Source organism: Lissotriton helveticus, chromosome 1_1 (genome assembly GCF_964261635.1).
Source record: "Lissotriton helveticus chromosome 1_1, aLisHel1.1, whole genome shotgun sequence".
Taxonomy (NCBI): domain Eukaryota; kingdom Metazoa; phylum Chordata; class Amphibia; order Caudata; family Salamandridae; genus Lissotriton; species Lissotriton helveticus.
In genome coordinates this window covers 485,042,719-485,065,102 of record NC_136057.1, presented here as the reverse complement: position 1 = coordinate 485,065,102, position 22,384 = coordinate 485,042,719, and the positions used below count along the sequence as shown (strand labels likewise).

At 44.4% G+C, this 22,384-nt stretch overlaps 1 protein-coding gene across 1 annotated transcript in view; it reads left to right on the top strand.

Moving 5' to 3' along the window:
• ZFC3H1 (zinc finger C3H1-type containing) overlaps positions 1-22,384 on the top strand; it is an 830,061-nt gene that overhangs the window by 46,090 nt on the left and 761,587 nt on the right. Inside the window, exons 3-6 of the mRNA XM_078673923.1 lie at positions 14,353-14,411; positions 14,791-14,995; positions 20,079-20,308; positions 21,336-21,456. Coding sequence (XP_078530049.1) covers positions 14,353-14,411; positions 14,791-14,995; positions 20,079-20,308; positions 21,336-21,456 — 615 coding nt within the window. The remainder of the gene's footprint in view (positions 1-14,352; positions 14,412-14,790; positions 14,996-20,078; positions 20,309-21,335; positions 21,457-22,384) is intronic.

Sequence of the window (22,384 nt, the reverse complement as noted above, 5' to 3'; positions counted from 1 at the left end):
TGATCCAACCTCTCCCTTTCTTCCGTACTTAACCCTCTGTTTGGTATTTGTGACAAATATTCTGTCATCCTTGGCATATCATTACTTGCCTCCTGGTCATATAGTGATTCGTAGAACTTCCTAAAGACTTCCTGCACTTCCTCCACCTTATTAACTATAGTCCCTGTACTGTCCTTAATTTCTTTTATTTCCCCTGCAGCTAACGTTTGTCTAGTTCTTATTGCCAGTAAATGGCCTACTCTTTCGTTAAACTCGTAGCATTTCTCTTTTTTTGCCAGAAAGTTCCCTGCTGCTTTTTGCGCCAACGTTACTCCTATCTCTGCTTTCTGTAACTCTATGTCCAATAAAATCTGCTCAATAGGTGCTTGTCTGCTTATTGCACCCACAAGGCCCTCCTCTAAACATGCCAGGCTTCTAAGCCTCCCCTCTATCCTCTCCCTTTCTTTCTTATTTCTTAGCATAGTATAACTTAATGTCTCTCCCCTTACCCCAGCTTTAAAAGCATCCCACACAATATCTGCTGAGGCTGAGTATCTATTTATATCCCAATATTGTATAATCCATTCCTTCATCCTTTTCACGTACTCCTCCTCTTTTAGTAGCCCCCGTTCGAACGTCCATTGATTGAGCGTCCTATCCCTTTCTCTACCAGCTGTCAGACTTAAAATTAACGGGTTATGATCCGACACTAATCTAGAAAGTCGTTCAATATCAGCTCTTCCCATCAGTGAACTCGAGATGAAGAAATAGTCCAATCTAGTAACCTTTCTATGAGGAGCTGAGTAATAGGTGCTGCCTGTACCTATGGGATTTTTCTCAGCCCACATATCCACCAAGGCGTTGTGTCGAACAAGATTTTGCACTGCTTTGTATGTCCTTATCTTCCTGCCCCGGTATTTGCCCCCATCCCTCTTGATTAAGCCATCCAGACCATTAATATTGAAGTCCCCGCAACATACTACAGGCTCTGGCCAGAGTGCCAATTCCCCATCCAGAAATTCCAGCAGTTCAGGTTCATCTTCAGTTGACCCATATATTGAGGTAATTGTGAGTCTCCCGGCCACTGTTTCCACATCCAGCAATACCCATCGCCCATCTTGATCCTCTTTCTTCCTTTTAACTTTTAAAACCCCTTTCCTAGCTAATATCGCCACCCCCTTTTTCCTATCTTCCTGCCCTGTAAAGGCAAGCACCTCAAACCCCATTTGCTCAAACATATAGTTATCTTTCCAAGCCACATGCGTCCCCTGTAAACACACTATGTCGGTTCTCCAAAATCGTAATGCTGCGGCTAGTTTTTGCCTTTTCTCTGCATTATTTAGCCCACAGATATTAAGCGTGACTATCCTAACCGCCATTAGTCGGTTTTAATTTTGCCATCTCTCCCATTCCACTTACATAAAGGAGAGAGACAACTATTGCTTAATTCTGTATCTTACATCTCTGTACTGCATATCTCACTTCTCCTTCGCCACCACCACCACCCCCCTCCCACCCCTCTTCCCGCCAGATCCCCCCCCCCCCCCCCCAAACACAGGCAAATAGGTCAGAACTGACCTATGCGTGATCGCTGTGCATTGCAGTGTGGCCCCCCCTCTCCTCCCCTCTTCATGCCCGCAATGACTCAGGTTAGATTACAAGCAAAAAGCATATCATAGCCCTCCCTGTTCAGTTCCCCCCCCCCCTGTTTTCTTCACTTTACCAATTCCTTGCTCCTATCTCTACGTTGTTCTGTCAGCTCTGTCAAAAACTCTCCCGCCTTTATCTCAGAAAAAAACATTCTCATCCGACCTGCAGATATAATCTTTAACTTTGCTGGAAACATTAGGTACGCCTCTGCCCCTAGCTTCTGGAATGCTGGGATTAGCTGTCTGAGGCGCCATCTCCTCTCCACAGTCACATGACAAAAGTCAGGTCTGGCAAAGAATGTTACACCATCAAAGGATTTCCTGGAGACTGGCCTAGCCTTGTCCATCAGTTCTTGCCTCGCAAGAAAGTTCCCGAAGAACACCAGCATAGCCCTTGGGAGTATATCTGGGCCCCCATCCTGTCTTTTCTTTCTGGTGAATGGAAATCTATGAGCCCTCTGGACTTCCATCTCCCACTGCCATGGCACATCGGGGAAGGACCCTTTTAGCAACTTGATAACAAACCCTCTTGGATCTTGTTGTTCCACCCCTTCCTCTATGCCAAGGAGCCTGACGTTATTGCGCCTCTGGCGATTCTCCAACTCCTCCACTTTCCATTGCAAGTCCACCACAGTCTTTTCCTGTTCAGCTTTATATGCATTCCAATCTGCTGCTTCATCCTCCAATCTACCGGTTCTCTCTTCGACGCATACCACTCTCTCTTCCACCTCTTCATATTTTTTGTTTACTTTCCTGATTGTGGCTTGGATTTTCTTGGTGTCATGCCTAGCTCTTCTACTTTCCGCTCTTGCTTCTACTTGCATTTGTTTTAACATGGCAAACATCATATCAAGTTTCTCCCCCTCAGCTTGCCCATCTTGTCCATCCTCTTTATAAATGCTAGAGGTAGCTGAATAGTCCCAAATTAGTTTTTTGTGAGTGTTCGGGGAGGATCCGCCCCGCCTTCCTCCCACCTTGTGTCTTTTCAGGGTGCGTCTCCCCCTGGACCCCCTAGAGCAGGGTTACTCATAGTACGGCCCGCGGGCCGCTGGCGGCCCGCCTGGCCTTAATTAGCGGCCCGCGGACCCTGTGCATGTCCTTCATGGATAAAGTTGAACGTTAAACAGAGATGATGGCCGCAGGCGCATACGTTGTGAATACGTATTCACAACGTTTGCTCCTGCGGCCATCTTCTTTGCTTTTATTTGCCTTTGATTGGACTGCGCCCCTGTGACGTCACCCCCGGCACCCGGCGCGAAGCACAGGCCCTTTGAAAGTCAGCTGTAACTAGCGCTGTTACAGCTGACTTTTAATCCGTGGTGACGTCGACGGCCCTCTCTGCTGCAGCCCCGGAGAATCTTCATCGAATTGGAGCAGCCGGGGAGAATCTTCACTTTTGTCGCGTTACTTGCAGCAGCCCGGTAGAATCTTCACGGAAGTCCTCGCTGCCCCCAGCCACCGAGATCTTCACTACCGCCGTGAAGTCTTCTGCCTCGATAGATATTGTGTGAGGGGTGGGGCTCGGGTGAGGGGCACCTCAAGATGCGAGGACCGTGCATGAAGGAGTGTGTTGTCGGGGTTGGCACTCCTCAGTTATTTATTTATGCATTATTTGTGCATTGCGCTGACTTTACCCGAAGGTGTCAGAGGCCTCACAATACGAACAGAGCTGATACATGACAACAATTACGTGTGAACAAATTACAAAAGCAAACGTTACATTACATGAGGCAAAAGTGTCAATCGTGAGTAAACAAAATACAAGAGGTAGGAACGGTGGAATATAGGAGGAAAAAGTGACATGTGTGAAGGTTACAATAGCTAACAAAGTACACGTCACGGTATAATACTGCAATAAATGGAGGACTTTCAAACGCAAGAACAAAGAACAAACGTTACTTAGGCAATGGTGGCACTTGTGCAAGTATGGAAAGCAAACAATGTGAGAGGTAGCAAACAGTGTGTTACAACAGAAAAGTGGTGTGTGCATGTTAGAGGGTCTCTGGGGGGAGACGTGCGTTTTGGAAGCATCCTTTGTCCTGTGGCCTGCAGGTGGGCGTGGGCTACACCTGAGCTCGGGGACTCAAATCAAACGTGCTTAATTTGTGCCAGCACAGCAATGAAGCACGCTGAACAGGGTTCCGAGGTGCAAATATAAAGTGAGTTGGAGACAAGGGGGGGAGAGAAAGATAAGGGGAGAGGCGATGGAAAGGGAGGTGAGGTGACTGGGGAGGGATGGAAAGAGAGGTGAGTAAACGGAATGGAAGTGAAGATGGGGCAGTGAAATGAAGATGGGGCAGTGAAATGAAGATGGGGCAGTGAAATGAAGATGGGGCAGTGAAATGAAGATGGGGCAGTGAAATGAAGATGGGGCAGTGAAATGAAGATGGGGCAGTGAAATGAAGATGGGGCAGTGAAATGAAGATGGGGCAGTGAAATGAAGATGGGGCAGTGAAATGAAGATGGGGCAGTGAAATGAAGATGGGGCAGTGAAATGAAGATGGGGCAGTGAAATGAAGATAGGGCAGGGACGTGAAGATGAGGCAGGAAAGATGGGGCAGGGAAATGAAGATGGGGCAGGGACGTGAAGATGAGGCAGGGAAATGAAGATGGGGAAGGGAACCTTAAACTGCAATCCACCTTGGGTGCCCTGATACCTCCAACTCCCGCCGAACCACCTGAAAATGTTTCCATGAAGGTGGATTCACCATAGTGGCAGGGTAGAATGGGTGGCATAACTGACATTGCCCTCACTTAAATGACATGGATTGAAAAGGGGTGAACACCTGTTTTGCAGTATGTATTGTTTTGTTCTTGAGGAAGGACTGGCTTTTGCAGCAGGGACTTAGGTTGAAGGTGTTTGACAATTGCAAGGTTCTGTACTGAAAAACACTGTCATTCAGACCGCCTTACGTCCTTTCCGCATTCCCACAGCCCACGATGTCCCAGACATACTGCCATGATGTGCTCCTCTCCCACCTGCCCTACCCAAAATTATTTTAATTAAAATGCCCTGTGTAAAAGAAAAATGTTTCCTTTTTTTTTTTTTTAAAGATTTGCATTTCAAATAATACTAGCCAAAAACTGGTTTTAAGGTTTCTGAAGGGAACTTTTTCTTTTGTCAAATTGTGTTTAATTAAAAAAAATAGAGATGCAGTAGCATTTGCTTCATTCTAGGGGAGGAATAATCCGGATTGGATCACAATAAGGAACTGTAAATGGGGATTGTTTTATTGTCAAGTTAAGTGCTAAACCAGATCAAAACAGGAACTCACATATGAGAAATGGGAGTGGAGTCACAGACATTACTTGCAGTAATATTAGTGAGCTACTGCTGTGTTACAATATTGAAAACAGTTACTAGCCATGATTATAAAATGTAAACACATTGAGAATTTAGGCGAGTGCACCTGTGCACTTTCAGTGACTGGGCCAAAGACGGCATCAAGCTCTCAATTCATTGCAATCTTGCCATGGCTAGACCTTTTGGCTTTGCTAATGCTTGCTTCCTTGTTTGTACTTTCAGCTAGCTGGAGATATTTAAGAAGCTGCATTGTTGAATTATATAACGTAATAAGCTGTAACTGGGCAATGAAATGCCAAACAATTACTAACAATTGGGATGTTTTGATCTTTCTGGCCACACCCGACTGCTAATAAAAAAATACTATAAACATGTGTTACATGTAGTTAAATCTGCTTTGGAAATACAGCACTGTCTAGTAATGTTTTGAAACGGCAGTGGTCTTTTTTTACCCCCTTTAGCCCCGCCCCCAAATGACCCCACCCCCACCGATGCGGCCCTCGGCCACAAACCACACTGTAAATTCGGCCCCCGAGAGAAAGTTTGTGAGTACCCATGCCCTAGAGCCTCTAGAACTTCCGCTATCCGTGCCAAGACTTGCATCTGAGAATTCTTTCTGTTCGTCGCTGCTGGCAGTGGTAGATTCCGAGCCCTCTGGGACTGTGAAGAATCTGTCTCCCTCAGGCCCTTCAGCCAAATCTGGCTCTGTCAAATCTTTCTGTGAATCCGCGCTCACCAGGCTCATCAGGCTACCCCCTTCTACTTCCTTGGGTCCCTGGTGCTGTTTCTGCCCCCCCAGCAACTCTGCTTCCACCTCCCTTAGGCTGCCACATTCATCTTCCTTGGGCCCCTGTTGCTGACTCTGCCCCCCCAGCATCTCTGCTTCCATCTCCTGTAGAGCCATCAACATTTGAGTTATTGTGGCTCTCAGCGCCAACCGCATCCTTCCTTACCCCCCAGACAGCGTTTCCCGGTTCATCCTGCTCCTGCTGTAGACCGTCTGCCATTGCTGCTGCTGGGGTTACTACCGAGGTAGCTTCCGCGGGAAGCGTGGGGGCCGCGTATTCCTGTTGCTTAGCAACGCGTTCACTGGCGTCCTCGAGGACGTTCCTGCTTGCCGCTCCAGTCGGTTTGCCTGCTGCCGCTGTTCCTGCTCCCCCGTGTTCGCCATCGTGCCAAACGCCTCTACTACCGAGGGCTGCCTCAAGGTAGGGTCCTTGTCAGTTCTTCTCTTGTCCATCAAGCCCCGGGCCGGCACTTCTTGACCCCCGTTACTGCGAGCCATTGCAGTAGCGCTTCGCGTCAGCTTACTCTCTTTTTCTTGAGTTTTCTCCTGCTTGCGCTGTTGCGCTCTCACCGCAGCAGACGCCGTTAGGGCAGCCGGTGTGGCTTTCTTGGGAGGGGGCATTGGCATCTTAATTTTGGGAATTGCGCCCAGTTTCGCAACATCCTTCTGACTAGCTTCTTTAATCGTGCTGCCAGACAGCGGCTGTTGCTTCTCCTTGCCGCGCTGCGCCATCACCCTCTCCGCCAGGAAACAGTATAGTGCTTCGACCACAGCGGTGGACAGAGCCCTGGTCTTCTTCCAGAGGGATACAGCTCTGGCAGCTATGCCGCTTTTCCTCTGCCAGTTCGCTCTACTGCTCTCGCCTCAATAAAACCTTGTAGTTCGAGGAGGGGGCTGCATTCCTACAGTCATGAGTCCTCCGTCTCCTCATTTAGGCATTCGGTCAGAGAGGGGGTTAAGTGCGACTTCTGCCTACAGCGCTACAGCGGCCATCTTGCCCCCCCACCCTTTAAAATTGTAGACATATCCAGTCTCAATGTCACAATGTTTTTTTTAGGCAATACATTCCTAGTAAGAGGGCACGCTATGGAATCAAACTGTATATGCTGTGTGACATTGAGACTAAATTGTAGACATATCCAGTCTCAATGTCGCACAGCATATACAGTTTGATTCCATAGCGTGCCCTCTTACTAGGAATGTATTGCCTAAAAACCAAGCAGCCCTTGAACAATAGCAAAGACTCATCCACTGCAATTTCTTTACCAGGGGCAAAGATCTCAGAAAAACGATCAACAAAGTGATCAAGGACAGGCCGAATTTTAAACCAACGGTCACAATCAGGGTGATCGCGTGGCAACGCTAAACCATTATCAACAAAATGCATCATCCGAAGAAGAAGCATATATCGATCCCGACTTATGACTGCTGGAAATATAGCTGTTGCCATCAAGGGACTAGTGGACCAATATGAAGACATTGATGGCTTGCTTAGCAAGCCCATCAAAGTGAATCCCAAAAACTTCTTCATCTCTTCAACATTTGTGGGAGTCCACCAGGTTGCTCTAGAAGGGGGCTTAAGGCTGGCACTGTTATCCCTCAAAAACTGTTCTGCATACAAATTAGTTTGATCAACAATCTCTTGCAAAAACACATCGTCAAAAAACTGAAAACAATGTATTGGCAGAAAATTCTCAGTATTCACTCTACACCCAGGAACACCAGTGAACTCTGGCAATGCCGGCTGCACCATGCCAGGGGGAACCCAGAGGCCATCCCTATCAACGGTGGGAGCAGCCACCCCAGCCTGCAGCCCAGAAGCCTCTTGCTGCTGTTCACCAATGGGAAGCCTAACAGCCACAGATACTTCTGGCTGCACAACACCAACAGAAAACATAGCATCCCCAGAGGGCTCTTCCTGCACTACACCAACAGGAAGCCTAGCAGCCTGAGATGCTTCTTGCTGCACTACACCACCGGAAAACCAAGCAGGCCCAGATGCCTCTTGCCGCTCTACACCAATGGGAAGCCTAACAGCACCAGATGCCTCTTGGCGCACCACAGCAATGTGAAGCCTTTTGGGCGCAGGCTGCAGCCCACATGCCTCTTGCCGACGTAAAAAAAAGAAACCTTGCGCCCCTAGGCAGCAGCACAGATGCCTCTTGGCCCACTACCGGCACATCAATGTCCTCCTCTACCATAGGCCCTTCATCCGCACTAGAAGAAGATTCATCATCCGATGATTCCATGCGAAGAGAACTCACTGCCTGAATGTTCTGCCCCTACCTCTGGGTCTGAATCGGAGTCAGTCTCTGAACCATGGTCAGAGGAAGACTCAAAAAGCAAACCAAGAACCTGCTGAGCAGTAATCCTAGCCATTATCCTTACAAAGCAAGAAGACTGCACAAACAAGTGAACAACAACCTACACGGTGCAAAGTAAGAAGTAAACAAGGTAAGGCTTTCACACAAAGAACAATACAATCCAAAACAATTTCACTCTTACCAAAAATAGCTACACTCACCAGCACCTACTCTGCTGAGACGCAGCAAAAAGAAATGATATCCCACTAGAAAGAAACAAAAATTACAGATTAGAAAACAAAGTGCACATCAAGCACTAATGCTGAAAAAAAAAACCAAAAAAACAGAGCCACACAAACTGCTATAAGTACACCTTTTTCAAAAAGACAATCATCAAGGGAAAGTAGTACAAAATACATTCACTTACCAAGCACAAGCAACTACACAAGCTGCAAAACCAGCAGTAACAGACCCGCAACCAACAACAATCCAAACAGTAAAAGCCTGGAACAAGACAAAAACAGAGAAGAAAAAAAAATTACTACCACATTTCACAAACATTATAAGCATTAAAAAAACACACAAATTTGCCCCCCAAATTTACATTCGCCCAGAATGGCCATCAAATAGGGCTTGGACAAATTGTGATTAGGTGAGGAAAACCATCAAAACACTAGTTAATTTTTTGAAAGTTTTTTACTGCTTGACCCCTTTGGTGCCAGTCGGTCTTTTGCTCCTAACAGTACCCCCATCACACGGGGGCAGTAAGGACAAAAAAAGACAAACTGGCACCAAGGGAGGCGGCCAGTAAAAAACAACCAAAAATATAACCACCATTGGAACCAAGCCTTGCCCAAGGGATCGCTTCGACACACTACCAATCTCAAATCCTAGGGCCTAGTGGGCCAAAAAACAGAAGAGAAAAGGGCCTATTCGCCCACAGGGGGTTGGGGGTGAAGCAGAAAAACATTCCTAAAACAAGTTCCCTCTTAGAAGCAAACCTTGCCCAAGAGGTAGCCGCCATAACAAAAAAAAACAATCCCTGGTGCCTAGTGGCATTTTCTGCCCCCCAAGGAGGCAAAACGTCAAAAAATGTGCCTATTTGTCCCAAGGGGGGGCAGAAATTCATAAACAGAACTACTAGCCACCAGGAAGCGACCCTTCCCCAAGGGGTCGCTTCCAAAACATATACATTGCCCCAAAACTAATCCCTGGTGCTAGTGGGGAATTTCTGCCCCCCCGGGGGCGAAACGGCCAAAAAAAAGGCCGATTTGCCCCCGGGGGGGCAGAAAATAAACCAGAGAATCATGGCCAACTGGAAGCGACCCTTACCCAAGGGGTCGCTTCCCAAAATAAACATTGCCCTATAAAAAAATCCCTGGTGTCAGTGGGGCATTTCTGCTCCCCCTGGGGGCAAAACAGCCGAAAAAACGGGCCGATTTGCCCCCCGGGGGGGGGGGCAGAAAATCGAAAATATTATGGCTGCCCACCTGAAAGCGACCCTTGTCGCTTCCGAAAAGCTAAATTTACAATCCCTGGTGCTAGTGGGGACATGTTCGCCGCACGATTGCAACGCTGTGCGCGATCGTGAGGCAGAAATGCCCTGCAAAGAGACATCAGGGGAGAGGAAAATCTCTTTCCTTTCCCCTGATGCCTCTTTGCGGCCCCAAACACCCGCCGGACTCCAGAAACCTACCTTGATCCCAGGCGCGCAGGAAGCAAATGGCTTCCCGAGCGCCTGGGAATCACTGATGTCGGCGCGTGCTGACGTCATCAGGGATTCCCAGGGGGAGGGGCGGGGGCGGCAGCGGAAACTTCCGCTGCCATCCCCATACTTTCCGACAAGATCGCAGACCCTCGGGGGGGAGCGCCAGCGCTTCCCCCAAGGGTGGGGCTCATGACGAGCTGGGCTCGTCATCAGCGCACGACCGGTGTGCGCCATGACGAGCCCAGCTAGTCATCAGCCCCGAAGGGGTTAAATGATCTGAAAACCTAAACCAATTTTTTTTTTTTTAGCTGTCTGCCCTGGACATGGAGCACTATATTTAATGTTTTTCTGCATCTTCACATGCTCTGATTGGTTGCTGGCTCTGTATATTGTATACCACTTGTAGGTAGCTGTGTTTCTGTTGCAGTAACCCCTCCCCTCCTTGCTTTTTTCCAGACTACTGATGCGCTTTGACTTGAAACCCCCCTGGGTCCCTGCCAGTTAGGTTTCCAGGGCCTGTATTCTTTACCAAAACTGTACCCCCAATTGGCACCTCTCTGGCCACATGTGGGTGCCTTGTAAACTTTACCATGGGTACCCAGGGCACTGTGGCCAGGGAAGGCCCCCTAAGGGTGCAGTACTTATTGTGCCACCCTTAGAGGCCCTGTACCTTCACACACACTTTCACACGCACACACGCTGCATGTGTTTGTGCAGAACAAAGTGAAGAGTTGACATGCCTACAACCCACTATCACCCCTCTAGCTGGGTGCACTGTACCAGTAGTGTCTAGACCAATTCTTAGACATTGAAAGTGCAGTAATGCCATTGAGAGTATATGGTGCTGGGAGTTGGTCATTACGAACTCCACAGCACCATAATGGCTTTACTGAAAACTGGGAAGTTTGGTATCTAACTTCTCAGCACATTAAACCCACACTTATGCCAGTGTGGGTTATAATGAAAAATGCACTCTGAGGGCTTCTTAGGGTTGCCCCCTGAAGAACAACAAGCCTCTGGTGAGTGCCCTGACCTGTACACACCAGCCTTGGACCTCTGAGGTGGGAGCCTTCGCTCTCCGAGCCCAGAAACCAAGCCTTTCCTGGGTGGAGGTGTTCACACCTGCCCTAGCCCAGGAAGTGCCATCTGTTGCAGGGGAGCTTCAAAGGCCTTGCTGCCTTTGTAATGCGACCCCCCCCCCCCAGCCTCTCCTGCTACTAGGAGCAGGCCCCATTCCTGTTTCCCCTCCTTTTCGGCGGGAAGACTGGTTTGAAGAACTAGCCATCCCTGAAGGTATGCCCAAATCTACCAACCCCACCCCTCTGGTGGGGGAGGTAAGTGAAGCCCACTCTTTAGTACCCGCCATCTTGCAGATTAGGGATTGTGCCCATTCCCCCATGTGGGATGAGCACACCGAGGGTGTAGACGCCTGGAGCCACCTCTGCACCCGTCACCTACGGTCCGAGTGGCCAAACAGTCCCAGCAAGGTCCCCCAGCGCTCCAGAGTCCAAGTCCACCGTGAGTTGACCACTCCAGGACTCCCGGATGTTGCCTGCTGCCTCTGCATGGAGACCCAGAGATCCCCCCTCCCACCCCCAAACCGCGTGTGGCCCGGTAGGTGAAATCTGACCTCGATAGTGTGGATGAGCAGTAAGGCTATTGTGGGCATGCTATGGAGCAGTAAGGTATTGTGTGCACAGAGTCCAGTTGAACCCCATGTAGTGTAGTTCCTATATTCCCAATAGGCTCTGCGAATTGGAATAATATAAACAGCAGTGTAGACGTAGGACTGAGGTCAACTAGGTCTCTACTGACTATATTAGACGTAATTAGTTTTGCCAGCTAGCTCAGAGGTCACTAGAAACTTTCTCGAATGTTCAGGAAAGAGTTAACTCTCCTGATTTAGACAAGAGGGGATTAGCTTCTGACAACCGCATAAACATGACAACTTTGCTCCCTCAGAATAAAGAGTATATCTCGAGTTGTGTGAAAACAATAGACCGCTATTTCACTCAGTCAATCGTGCATGCTTAATTTCACCAGGAGTGCAGAGAAATAGAGAGACGGGCGTTTTCAATAAAAGGTGTTATTTATTGAGCAGTCTTCTTTCTCATGCAAGAGAAATGAATTGCCACAATTGCAATACTTATCATAAAGTAAAGTGCGTACAGTAAAAGGAGTATAATAAAATTCTGTAAAAGCATCGATATGGTTTCTTAGCCATATGATACTTTAAAACGGATGAAATATATACATACATAAAAACATTGACTAACTTACTCAACTGGTGCTTCTAAGATACGCCTACCCCGGTGTACCTGACCTAAGCCTAATACGTGGGAAGGAGTAAGTAAGTTGCAGTTTAAGTTAAGTTGTTTTTTTGCCAAGAATCTGAATCAAGAATTCTCTTAAGGGTTTAGTCAGCTCCGTACCTTGGTAATAGAATGCAGGAGGTCTTGTATCTCTCTCTCCGGACTCGATCTCCCAGCAACCCGCAAGGGTGACTGGAAACACCGGAGCTGGATTTTCTCAGCTGGAGAAAAAACAGCGTCTCTCTCAGTGCGTCAAGGGAGGGGCGGCTTCTTTCGGCTCTCGCATCTGCTGGGCTTCGGGTAAGTAGATAGCTGCTCTGCTCCAAACCACCGTGTGTTTGCTTAAGGCAACGTTGGTATATTTATACCTGAAAGGTGCCGGGTTTGACGTAAGGTTGGACATAAGACGTCACTAAGAACTAACAGTTCTTTCTGGACTTCAGGAGTTCTTGTGCAAATCAAAACAAAAGCAGGGGGAATTCCCGGGCTGCTGGAGGCTTGGTTTGTTTAAAGAACGCGTTGTACTTTCTAGGAGTCATGGGGAGTAGCCTTGCTGTATTTGGACTGCATGGGCTATTACTAAATATGGATATGATTCTTATGCCTTTATAAGGATATTATTCATTATAACCATATATGGGCATAAATCTGGAATATTGAATTAGGGTCCTAGATAGAAACACAACACCCAAAGGTAGGCAGAGGTAAAAATAGATAGCACCTTACTCTCTACACCCACTATTGTTCCACCCTCCTGTGGTTGGGGTGGGAGAGGGGGGCGGCATAGCCCTAGCCCTGATTGGATAAGTCCCACCATCTTTAAGATGTGCTTTACTTAGCTTCCAGCACCAGAGGTGTGGTGTTGGTGAAGGGGGGCACACTTCCTATTTTTTTTAAGTTTTCCCACCGGTTCTCCAGCCAAAAGTCGTAGTTTGTAATGTGACCCCAGTCTCTGCTGCTGTTCAAAGGTGGCAGACGTTTGAAGCCTCCCCCTTGAGCACTGTGCCCATCTTGGGGGAGGAGGTGTGACACCTCTGCCCAGCAGGGGATTTGTTTCTGGCCACAGAGAGCAGAGTCGCTCAACCCAGGGGTCCAGAAAAATGGGCTGGCAGGTTGCTTAAAGCCAGTCCAAGGCCACACCAAGGTTGGTAGGTTTTCAGGGGGCACATCTGAGGTGCCCTTGAAATACATGTTTTAATAAATCCAACACTGGATTCAGTGTGGGTTTATAAAGAGGCGTTGTTGGGTACTAAATACTCCTGGGTCAGTAAAGCAATCCTGGTACTGGGGAATTCGAGTTGTTGAGTTTCCAGCCCATGTATTCTGCCTTCCCTGGCACTTGAAATAGTAAGGAATACGCTTAAAGATTGTAGGGGCATATCTTCTAATGCAGATATGCCCACACCCGAGATATCGTGCACCCTGCCTTAGGGCTTGTAAGGCCTACTACAGGGGTGACTTAGCTATACCTTAGGCAGTGCTGGTTTGCAAATGTTCAACACAGGCTGTGTGCCATGTCCACTTTGTCATTTTTCCCTGCGCCGAAGCATGCAAGGTGCAGTGGCATGGCCTTGGTGAGGGATCCCTAGGGAACCCCTTCCAGTTGCAATGCCCTAGGTATCATGGGTACCATTTCCTAGAGACCTACAGGGGGCTGAAGTTGCCAATTGTGGTACAGTTTTGGGGAAGAAGCACTGACCCTGGTTGGCAGGGATCCTGTGCACTAAAATTGAAACCACATTTTCGAAGCAAAAAGTGGGGTGTTAACCATGTCGAGGCATTTTCTCACACCAGCCATTTGTCCGAAACCAAATAATCCCCCTAATTATCACTCCTAACTGACATTAATTTTAAACTACACCAGCCATTTGTCCGAAACCAAATAATCCCCCTAATTATCACTCCTAACTGACATTAATTTTAATCTACCACAGAAAATCTGGAGTAAATGTAGCTAAGATTTTACTGCCTCAATACCGCCTCAAGGGTAGTGCTTTATAAATCCAATCACAATATTTTTTTTTAATTATGTATTAATTACCAGTTTAACTTAAAAAAAAATCTGTACACCTTGCATAATGTATTGACTAAAGAGTTATCATTTTTATAGAACTGCGTGTTGAAATGACTAAATGTTAATGACACCTCAAACACGTATGTCATATTTCCTATCTGGAGGATGGAAGGTCAAAGCTACTGGCCATGCAATGAAATGTCTGTCAGGCATGAGTCTCTCAAATGTATTCTTTAATCATTACTGCCTGTAATAATAATAATATATATCTTTTTTAATTCATTTTGTTTTTGAAGACCAAGAAGAAAATGGTGCCTCGTGCGAAAGCAATGCTTCTGATCTAGCATCTGAGTCGGTAAGCTAATATTATTATTTACTTTCTCACTGCATTATATGAATAAGACTTATTTTTCTGTATGGTCTTTTTAAGCGTTAATTTTATTTTGAAACCAATACATGACACAATAAGGGAGATCAGCATATCAATCATATACAATATATGGGTTGTACTTTGGCAGCAGTAGCTATCTACACTCAGAAAGGAGAGGCTGAAATTCCATTAAATAGCACGTGATAGATCAAAACAGCAGTCCCACTACAGAGGAGCAGTACGTATTTTTGACTGTTTTCTAAGATGAGACTACTGTTAACCCTCGCTAGTGTTACTCGATTTTAATGTTAGTTTTGCTAGAATATCATTCATGATTTGGTGACTAATTACTAAATTTTTACAGATACTTATTGAAGATGAGGAAGAGATTTCTGAATTGCACCTTCGACTTTTGGCTCTTCAGTCAGCAAGCAAAAAGTGGCACCAGAAGGAGCTGGAAGTGATGAAGGAAAGCAAGGAGAAGTTGATGAAACCAAAAAATTTACAACAAAAAATTAAAGCAAGTTCAAAAACGCATTCGGTGAAAAAAGTTAGCCCTTCCTATGCAGGTAATTTAATGAAGTGCTATTCTGGTTCCAGTGTTTTATTCTTCTGTTAACCACCCAGATCAAGTCGTGTTTGTGAGCATTAAAAAGTAGAATTAGTTCAGTCTATGTTTCAAAACGTCTCAAAGTCCTGAAGTACTTAAACCACAATTGTTTTTGTTGTGTTTTTAACATCGTGTGTGATAGGATTTGCCCTTTCTACTGTAGAAATATGGGGGTAGGTCAGCTAGACAGATTAAATCGTTGATGATGGTAATGTTCTGTGGTGGGTGTGTCCCCCTGTTTACTACTGCAACAATTGTCAGAACTGGGGGTGGTTTCTATCCATATCCTGGAGTAAGACATCTTGCAGAGGCCAAGTTAATTGTGTGGTTCCCTCTAGTCTCCCAGTATGGGAATCAAAGGAGAATGAGTGCCCTTGGTAGCATAACCTTGTCCGAGTACAAGTGGAACACTGGCAATGGTCAGGCTGTGGCCTGTATTGACTGGAATCCCTCACTGGTCTAAAAGTACAATGTCTACAGTTGCCAAAACGTTTTCCACATCCTCTTCCGTTTTTTAGGTCTCGCGACCTATCGATGCGCGAGAATTCAAGTAGCGAAAATCCTCATGAAACCACCAGCTTTTTGCTGGCGGTTTTCATCAAGTTCACGTGAACCACGTGATCAAACACGAACGCGCATCAGCCTCCCTCCCTCCTATCGGCCATACTTTCAGCTCCAGCACCTCCCTTCTCTCCTCCCCGCACACAGCCTTCCTTGGATTTCTCCTCCCCCTCCCCAGCCAGCTTCCCCCAGGCCGTGTTCCCTCCCCTGCGACCCCATCCTCACTCATCCCTCGCACCCCATCCTCCTTCAGGCCCCCACCATTTGCTTTTGCTTAAGGGAATCGCTTGTATCCCATCAATCACCCTCCCACGCCAGCAGCTCTTACCGCTCCGCCCCCTGCTCTCCGCCCCCTGCTGCATCAAAGCCTTTTTTTTTTGCTACCGCCTCCGTCAGGCTTCATTCGCATAAAACATATGTCCGGGAGGTTTTGCGTGTGTTTACCATTGAATCCCAGCACTACACTCGCCAGGCACTGTCCTCGTATAATCAAACAACATTCGCACTGATACCCTGTCCTAAAACAAAAGATTTCTGAAGCTACGATTCTGTGCCCCAGGGAAGCTGCAAAATCTGTAATGGGTGTCAATTGTGCATTGTTTCTACACGCAAGCTGGAAAACCTCGTGTAGGGCTCTCAGCTCGTCCGTGGTAATTGTGTAATATCGGCTCTTCGTCTGGAGACTGCTGGTATCGCGTCAATGCTGGGCTCACTTCAAAGGCGCTCAGAGCTCATTATGCTTGCAGAAGCGAATGGGTTAATTTTCTGAATATCGGCATTACGTCTATTTTCTCTTATGTGCACTCAATGCCGAAGTGCTTAAGTGTCCGAAAGGTTATAAGCAGCACATTCCTAAATACATATGAAAATATTTAAATAGCATCACCTGTACGATAATTTATTAATTTTTATTTTAAAAGTTTTTATATAGCGCTAGCTTGACCCGTAGGTATCAGAGCGCTTTACATACACACAATAAAAAAACGGAAGTCCTTTTTTTCCCGTCTATTGTACCTGCACCCATTGTGTACTGAAACTTCAACCCCAAAATCTCTCCTACTCTGAAGGGGGTAAACCATGAGGTCAGAGCACACATTGTCATTTATTTTATTTTTTTTCTATCGTGCCTTCCTAGCTTCTATTTATGTCATCCCCCACTCTTTGTTGTTGCCTTTAGTTGTTTTGTAGTTACCTGTAAAAATAAACAAGCATTGCCATTGCCAATAGGTCTCGCTTGTGGGACCTTATAAGTATTTAGTTTTGCAGCACAATGTCCTTGTTGCAACAAGGATATTGTGCTGCAAAACTAAATACTTATAAGGTCCCACAAGCGAGACCTATTGGCAATGCCAATGCTTGTTTGTCAATGCCAGCTTCCTTTCACATCTGGGACAGTACTGTGGAATGAAGAGCCCCTAGAGGAATGTTAATGTCTGTTTATTATTTTTTCTTTCTGTACTTTTGCGTGGTGCTTTTTGCCCTGTTGTAGACTGTCTTAGGAAGGCCTGTCTTATAAACCCATCTCTTGTAACAGATTGATTCTGCCAGGGACGCCACACATTTTATTAGTTTATTCTATAAGCTACCCTGTCTTTTTTGCAGTTGGTTCGTAGTGTGTGGCCGGAGTGTTTAAAGAAAGGCCTGCTTTAATTTAATTGGTGTGTATATATAGCCTTTAAACCTAGAGATTCATGCACATGTTTCTATGGATTTAGATGCAAAGTTTTTATAAATTATAATGGATCCATTTGTATTAAATGTTTTCTTTAGTAATGTGTGAATTATATGCAAAAAATCCTGATTAGCATTTTCCTTTTCAGAATCCCATCATCTATTCCTGGTACTAGACTGTGAGAAAAAAATGTGTCTATTTCCAAAATTCACTTTGTGCTCCTTTAGGCCTAAAAATAGAAGCCTAACCGGTGAGCCCGTCATGATTATTGGCAGAGTAAATCCTGGCCGTACGGTTTGAAAATTGGTCTCCATAATGTTCACTTTCACTTGCCAGCATATACTGTAGGCTCCAGTTAGGGCAGATCGAGTACTCCTATAGTGTGGCATATCTTACTGTTGTTTTAGAGCAGAATTGGGACTAGACTGTTTTCCTTTAGAATCATTACTCTTTCATGAGCATGATCTTTCTTCCCTGTATTATTTTGGTTTGGGGAACATGCATCAGATTCAAAGATTGTTGTTAATATTATATGTTGCCAAGAGAGGTAATGCAAGGTTTTGGGGAGTAGAGATATTTGAGGCTTTTTGAAAAAGTGAGAGTGCAATGACTAAAATGCTCGTAGCTCAGGTTTTAGAGACCAGACTATTGAGTAGAAAGTGTACAACCTCTGCATTGGGCTGTTTTAAATCTAGTTATTTTGTGTTGTGTTCCTATTTTCTTAATGTATTTCTTTGTCCTTGAAAACGGATACCTTGCTTTTGATAAAACTATAGTGGAGACCGATTGAAATATTGACCAGTCTTTTTTTTCTTTCTGGTAAATGCATATATTTTCTTATTTCGATTTAAAGTGTTTGTGAAGACTTTAGTATCTCTCTTTGATGCCCTGCACGTCACAAGACGTCTGGAAGTGTCAACCTCCTTTCTGACATAGGTTGTTTTTGTGACCTATGATGTAACTATTATATAGGGAAAAATATTTTTAGTAAAATTGTCAGTAACCTAATTTCCCCAGTAAGACCCTGCATATGTATTGGCTACCACTACTGAATAATTTTCTATTTTGTTCTGAGCACTGAGGTCCCATTAAAAGAAAGTATTAATTTTTTTCAAAAAGGAAAACCTAGTATCTATTCCATTGCTACATGTAGTTAGTGTCTTTTGAAGTGTGGATGGCCAGTGCGGTCATCGGCCCTGATCTGCTGACCCTGATCACTTACCTTCACACCATGTCCCCTTCAATCTTGCACCCTGAAAATGTCGTACTTGTGAAACCAGGACCAATTTTTGGTTCCCTTTGAAATTTCAAATTTTCTTTTCTTAAATGAACAAATTAATTTGCCATGATTTTGTTATAACATACCTTTCCACATAAATTGTTATTTATTTGCGAAGAGATCTTCCTATTTTGTCCACATTAAGAGACTTTTTTTCACTTGAACATGTTTGTACAGAATAGCGGTTTCAAAATGTAGGTAGAGTTTTAAATCAAGAGCTAATTTTTCCCAAAGTTGATGGCGTTTTGACCCTTCGTAAGTACAGGGCTATCGGGACTGAAAATGCTAGAGCAGGAGCAATGAGGGCCAGTTGTCTCTAGGATCATACAGTTAGGTCAAACAAAAGATCCCTTTGGGACACCTTATTCAAATGACGAAACGTTAAGCAAACAATTTAGACAATAACAAATACACTAACAAAATACTGTGCTCATGAGGCAAAACACAAACGAAATTATGAAAAATCTTGAACAATTTATTACACAGTGCAATGATAAAATAATAATGATTCCACAATTAAAAAGACGGGGAAGAACATTTAAATAAAGGAAACAATGAATTCCTATTAGGAAAAATGAGGTGTAGACAGAAAATTAAATTCAGCAGAAACGTCAGAATTATTTTCTACTCCATATAAAAAATTGAGCGCTTATTAAGAGTGTCGGTCCAGAGAAGTTCTTTAACTCGTTGGATTAGAGATGGTTTAATGAACATAGGAGGTATCTACCGTGAGCTGAAATGTTTTTAAATTTTTAAAGAATTTCTGGGGAGAAATTATATATAACCCTGATGAAGGTGGTCTGACCATATGATCCACCGAAACGCGTCGCATAATAAAAGGAGGATTGTGTTTTATATTGAGTAGAAAATAATTCTGACGTTTCTGCTGAATTTAATTTTCTGTCTACACCTCATTTTTACTAATAGGAATTCATTGTTTCCTTTATTTTAATGTTCTTCCCCGTCTTTTTAATTGTGGAATCATTATTTTTTAACATTGCACTGTGTAATAAATTGTTCAAGATTTTTCATAATTTCGTTTGTTTTGCGCCTCATGAGCACAGTATTTTGTCAGTGTATTTGCCCTTTACAAAAAAAGGAGTTGCTATAAACAAATTACTAGCCGGGTCATGGTACATTCTGGAGAGCATATATAAGATGTTTTAGGGTGATAATGGGATCCAGTAACCGCCTTCACTAAGGGATGTGTATTTTTTTTAAAGATTGAATTTTAAATCTATCCATTTAAAAAATAAAAATAAAGGTGGCCACTACCCATGCATGCATGCATGCATGCATACAACGGCCATCTTTGTAGATTTTTCCTAAAGCAAAGTAATCATTCCAAAATGTTCAATGTACATACATATGTGGCTGTCGTCTGAATTTTGTTTTCCTTTAGTTTTGGCATCCTGCAGATTAGTTATTGGCCTGTAATAGCATTAACCCGAATTGCCAATATGCTGCTATACTTCTAAGCTGTTATATTATCTCATTCGGATGGCTTAAATTTATTTTCTCCCTGTAAAGCCAAACAAGCACTGAGAAAGCAAAAAACTAAAGCATGGCTGAAGCTTCAGCAGGAAAAAGAGCAAGAAAGGAGACAAAAAGAAGAAGAGGAGCAAAGGAAACGCACTGAAGAAGAGGAGAGGAGAAAAAGGGAGGAGGAAATAAGGAAAATTAGGGACCTATCTAGTCAAGAGGAACAGTACAATCGTTTTATGAAACTTGTCGGAGGCAAGAGGCGATCTAAGGACAAGGTAGATATCTAATTTCATTTCGCTAAAAACTAAACGGCAACCTAGGGGTAAAGTGATGTGAGTGCTATTTGATACATCAAAACTTGTAACTTTCTTCGTAATTTAAATTGATAATTTAGCTTCGGTATTGATTCTTTTAGGCCATAGAATACTGATTGCTAGGCTCCCATTGTTCCTCTTTCTGTAGCAACCATTTATAAATACTACACTAAGTGGTAAACTGGCTATAGTTGTCTTAAAAAAACACACAAGATGATAAACGGAATGTTGCACAATGGCAAAACATTCACCCCCAGTACAGATCTGGGTTTAATCCATCGTTATTTTGCTCGGTCATAAGATGCCTGATTCCGTTCCAGGGAAGACCTGGCTTGGCAGTTCGGGCTGGACTGTTCCCATGAGGCACAGGGTGAAGACCGGTTTGCATATGGCCATTACTGAACTGGGGTGGCTTGGTGAGCAAAATAACTATGGATTAAACCCAGATCTTTGACTGGGGATGAATGTTTTGCCCGTGTGCAACATTCCGTCCATCATGTGTGTTTTACAGTTGTTTTAAGCCTTCCTGAAGACCATGTAAGAAGGCTATTAACGCTCAGGAAGGGAGGTTTATGTAATTGGGAAACATTTTCAGGTTTCAAAAGAACCTTGTGCAGCAAAAATGGCATTGAAGATTGCTACTTTGTCAAGAGCATAACCTGCATTTTGAGTATTCCCTAAGTAATTCTTAATTGAATGATATTTTACTTTTCTCATTTTATAAGCGTCACGGGGGTGGAGGGGTCATTATCTATGTATTGCTTACTTTGGGAGCAGTCAAGGTAGATAAAAGATGGATGTTGGACCAAGGAGGCAGAAAATGCAATATCAAATTGTTACCTAAATCCCATCCCTAGGAGCCTGTAGTGTCCCACCCCTCCCTCCCAAAAAAGTATACTTGCTAGCATCCACATATGGGTTTGGAATGTAGGTAATCAAAAGCCAAGATAATCTGTGTTTTATGTAATTGCTTATTTGTCTTGATCAGTCCTCAGATTGTGACCTAAAGCGATCAGAAAAGCAGGCTTCTGATGGAGCAGGCGGAATTTATCAGTATGATAATTATGAAGAAGTTGCAATGGATACGGACAGTGAAACAAACTCACCAGGTGAGAGTCCATAACTTTGAGAATATTATTTGTGTTGTAGATTTCAATTTGAGTATATTTGCTTTTTGCTAAGCACAGGCTTAAAATAGAAGTCGAATATACATATCCTGATCAGTTGATTCGAAAAAAGTCTGCTTGGTCGCTTTACTTGTGCAGCCCTAGGTTGCACTGTACCAGGTATTGTTTTGAAAAAATATTCAGAGCTTGAATAAACCTCCATTTTTCATTCAGACCTGATGTGTTGGAATTAATAAGAAGAGTTGGTTAAACCGTAATTGCAACCTTTGAGACATTGTATATGCAGGTGAGAAGTATAGACCACAATTAATATTTCCAAACTACCTTGCTGAAGCTCAAAAAAGCTGAGGGAGTTTGAATTAAAATGTGTACAGTTACAAGTGTCATTTTGCACTGGCACACACCACAACTTGTCAGATCTAATGCCGTAGCCCATTGCATTGTGGGCCTCAATTGATGTAAAGACCTAGTTAGAAAAAAATGCAGATCACATCTTTTTTAATAGCAAATTGAGAAACAAGGTATCTATTTCATTAACAGAATAGATTGCTTCTATTTACTATACCTAATTGTATACACTGGTATTGTATGTGGCTGGATTTTGCTATGTATTAGTTGTTGTCAACAGTTATGCACCTTTAATTCTCAGGTTACCAGACTTTTTCCTGCCAGTTACTGTGTCTACAAAACACTGAAATTGTGTGTTTTTACCAATATAGGCATGGTTTTATTAGCTGACCCATTAAAGGTGCAAGTGCATTGACCTGGTTTTCCTTGCATGATTGAAATATTACATGGCAAACATTTACTGTGATTGTAGCCCACTGAATTTCTAAGGTTATTGTTTGAGCCAGAGAGATGGTAACAATTCTCTGCAGCCCAAAAAACCTTGTGTGCTTCATCTGTTCCC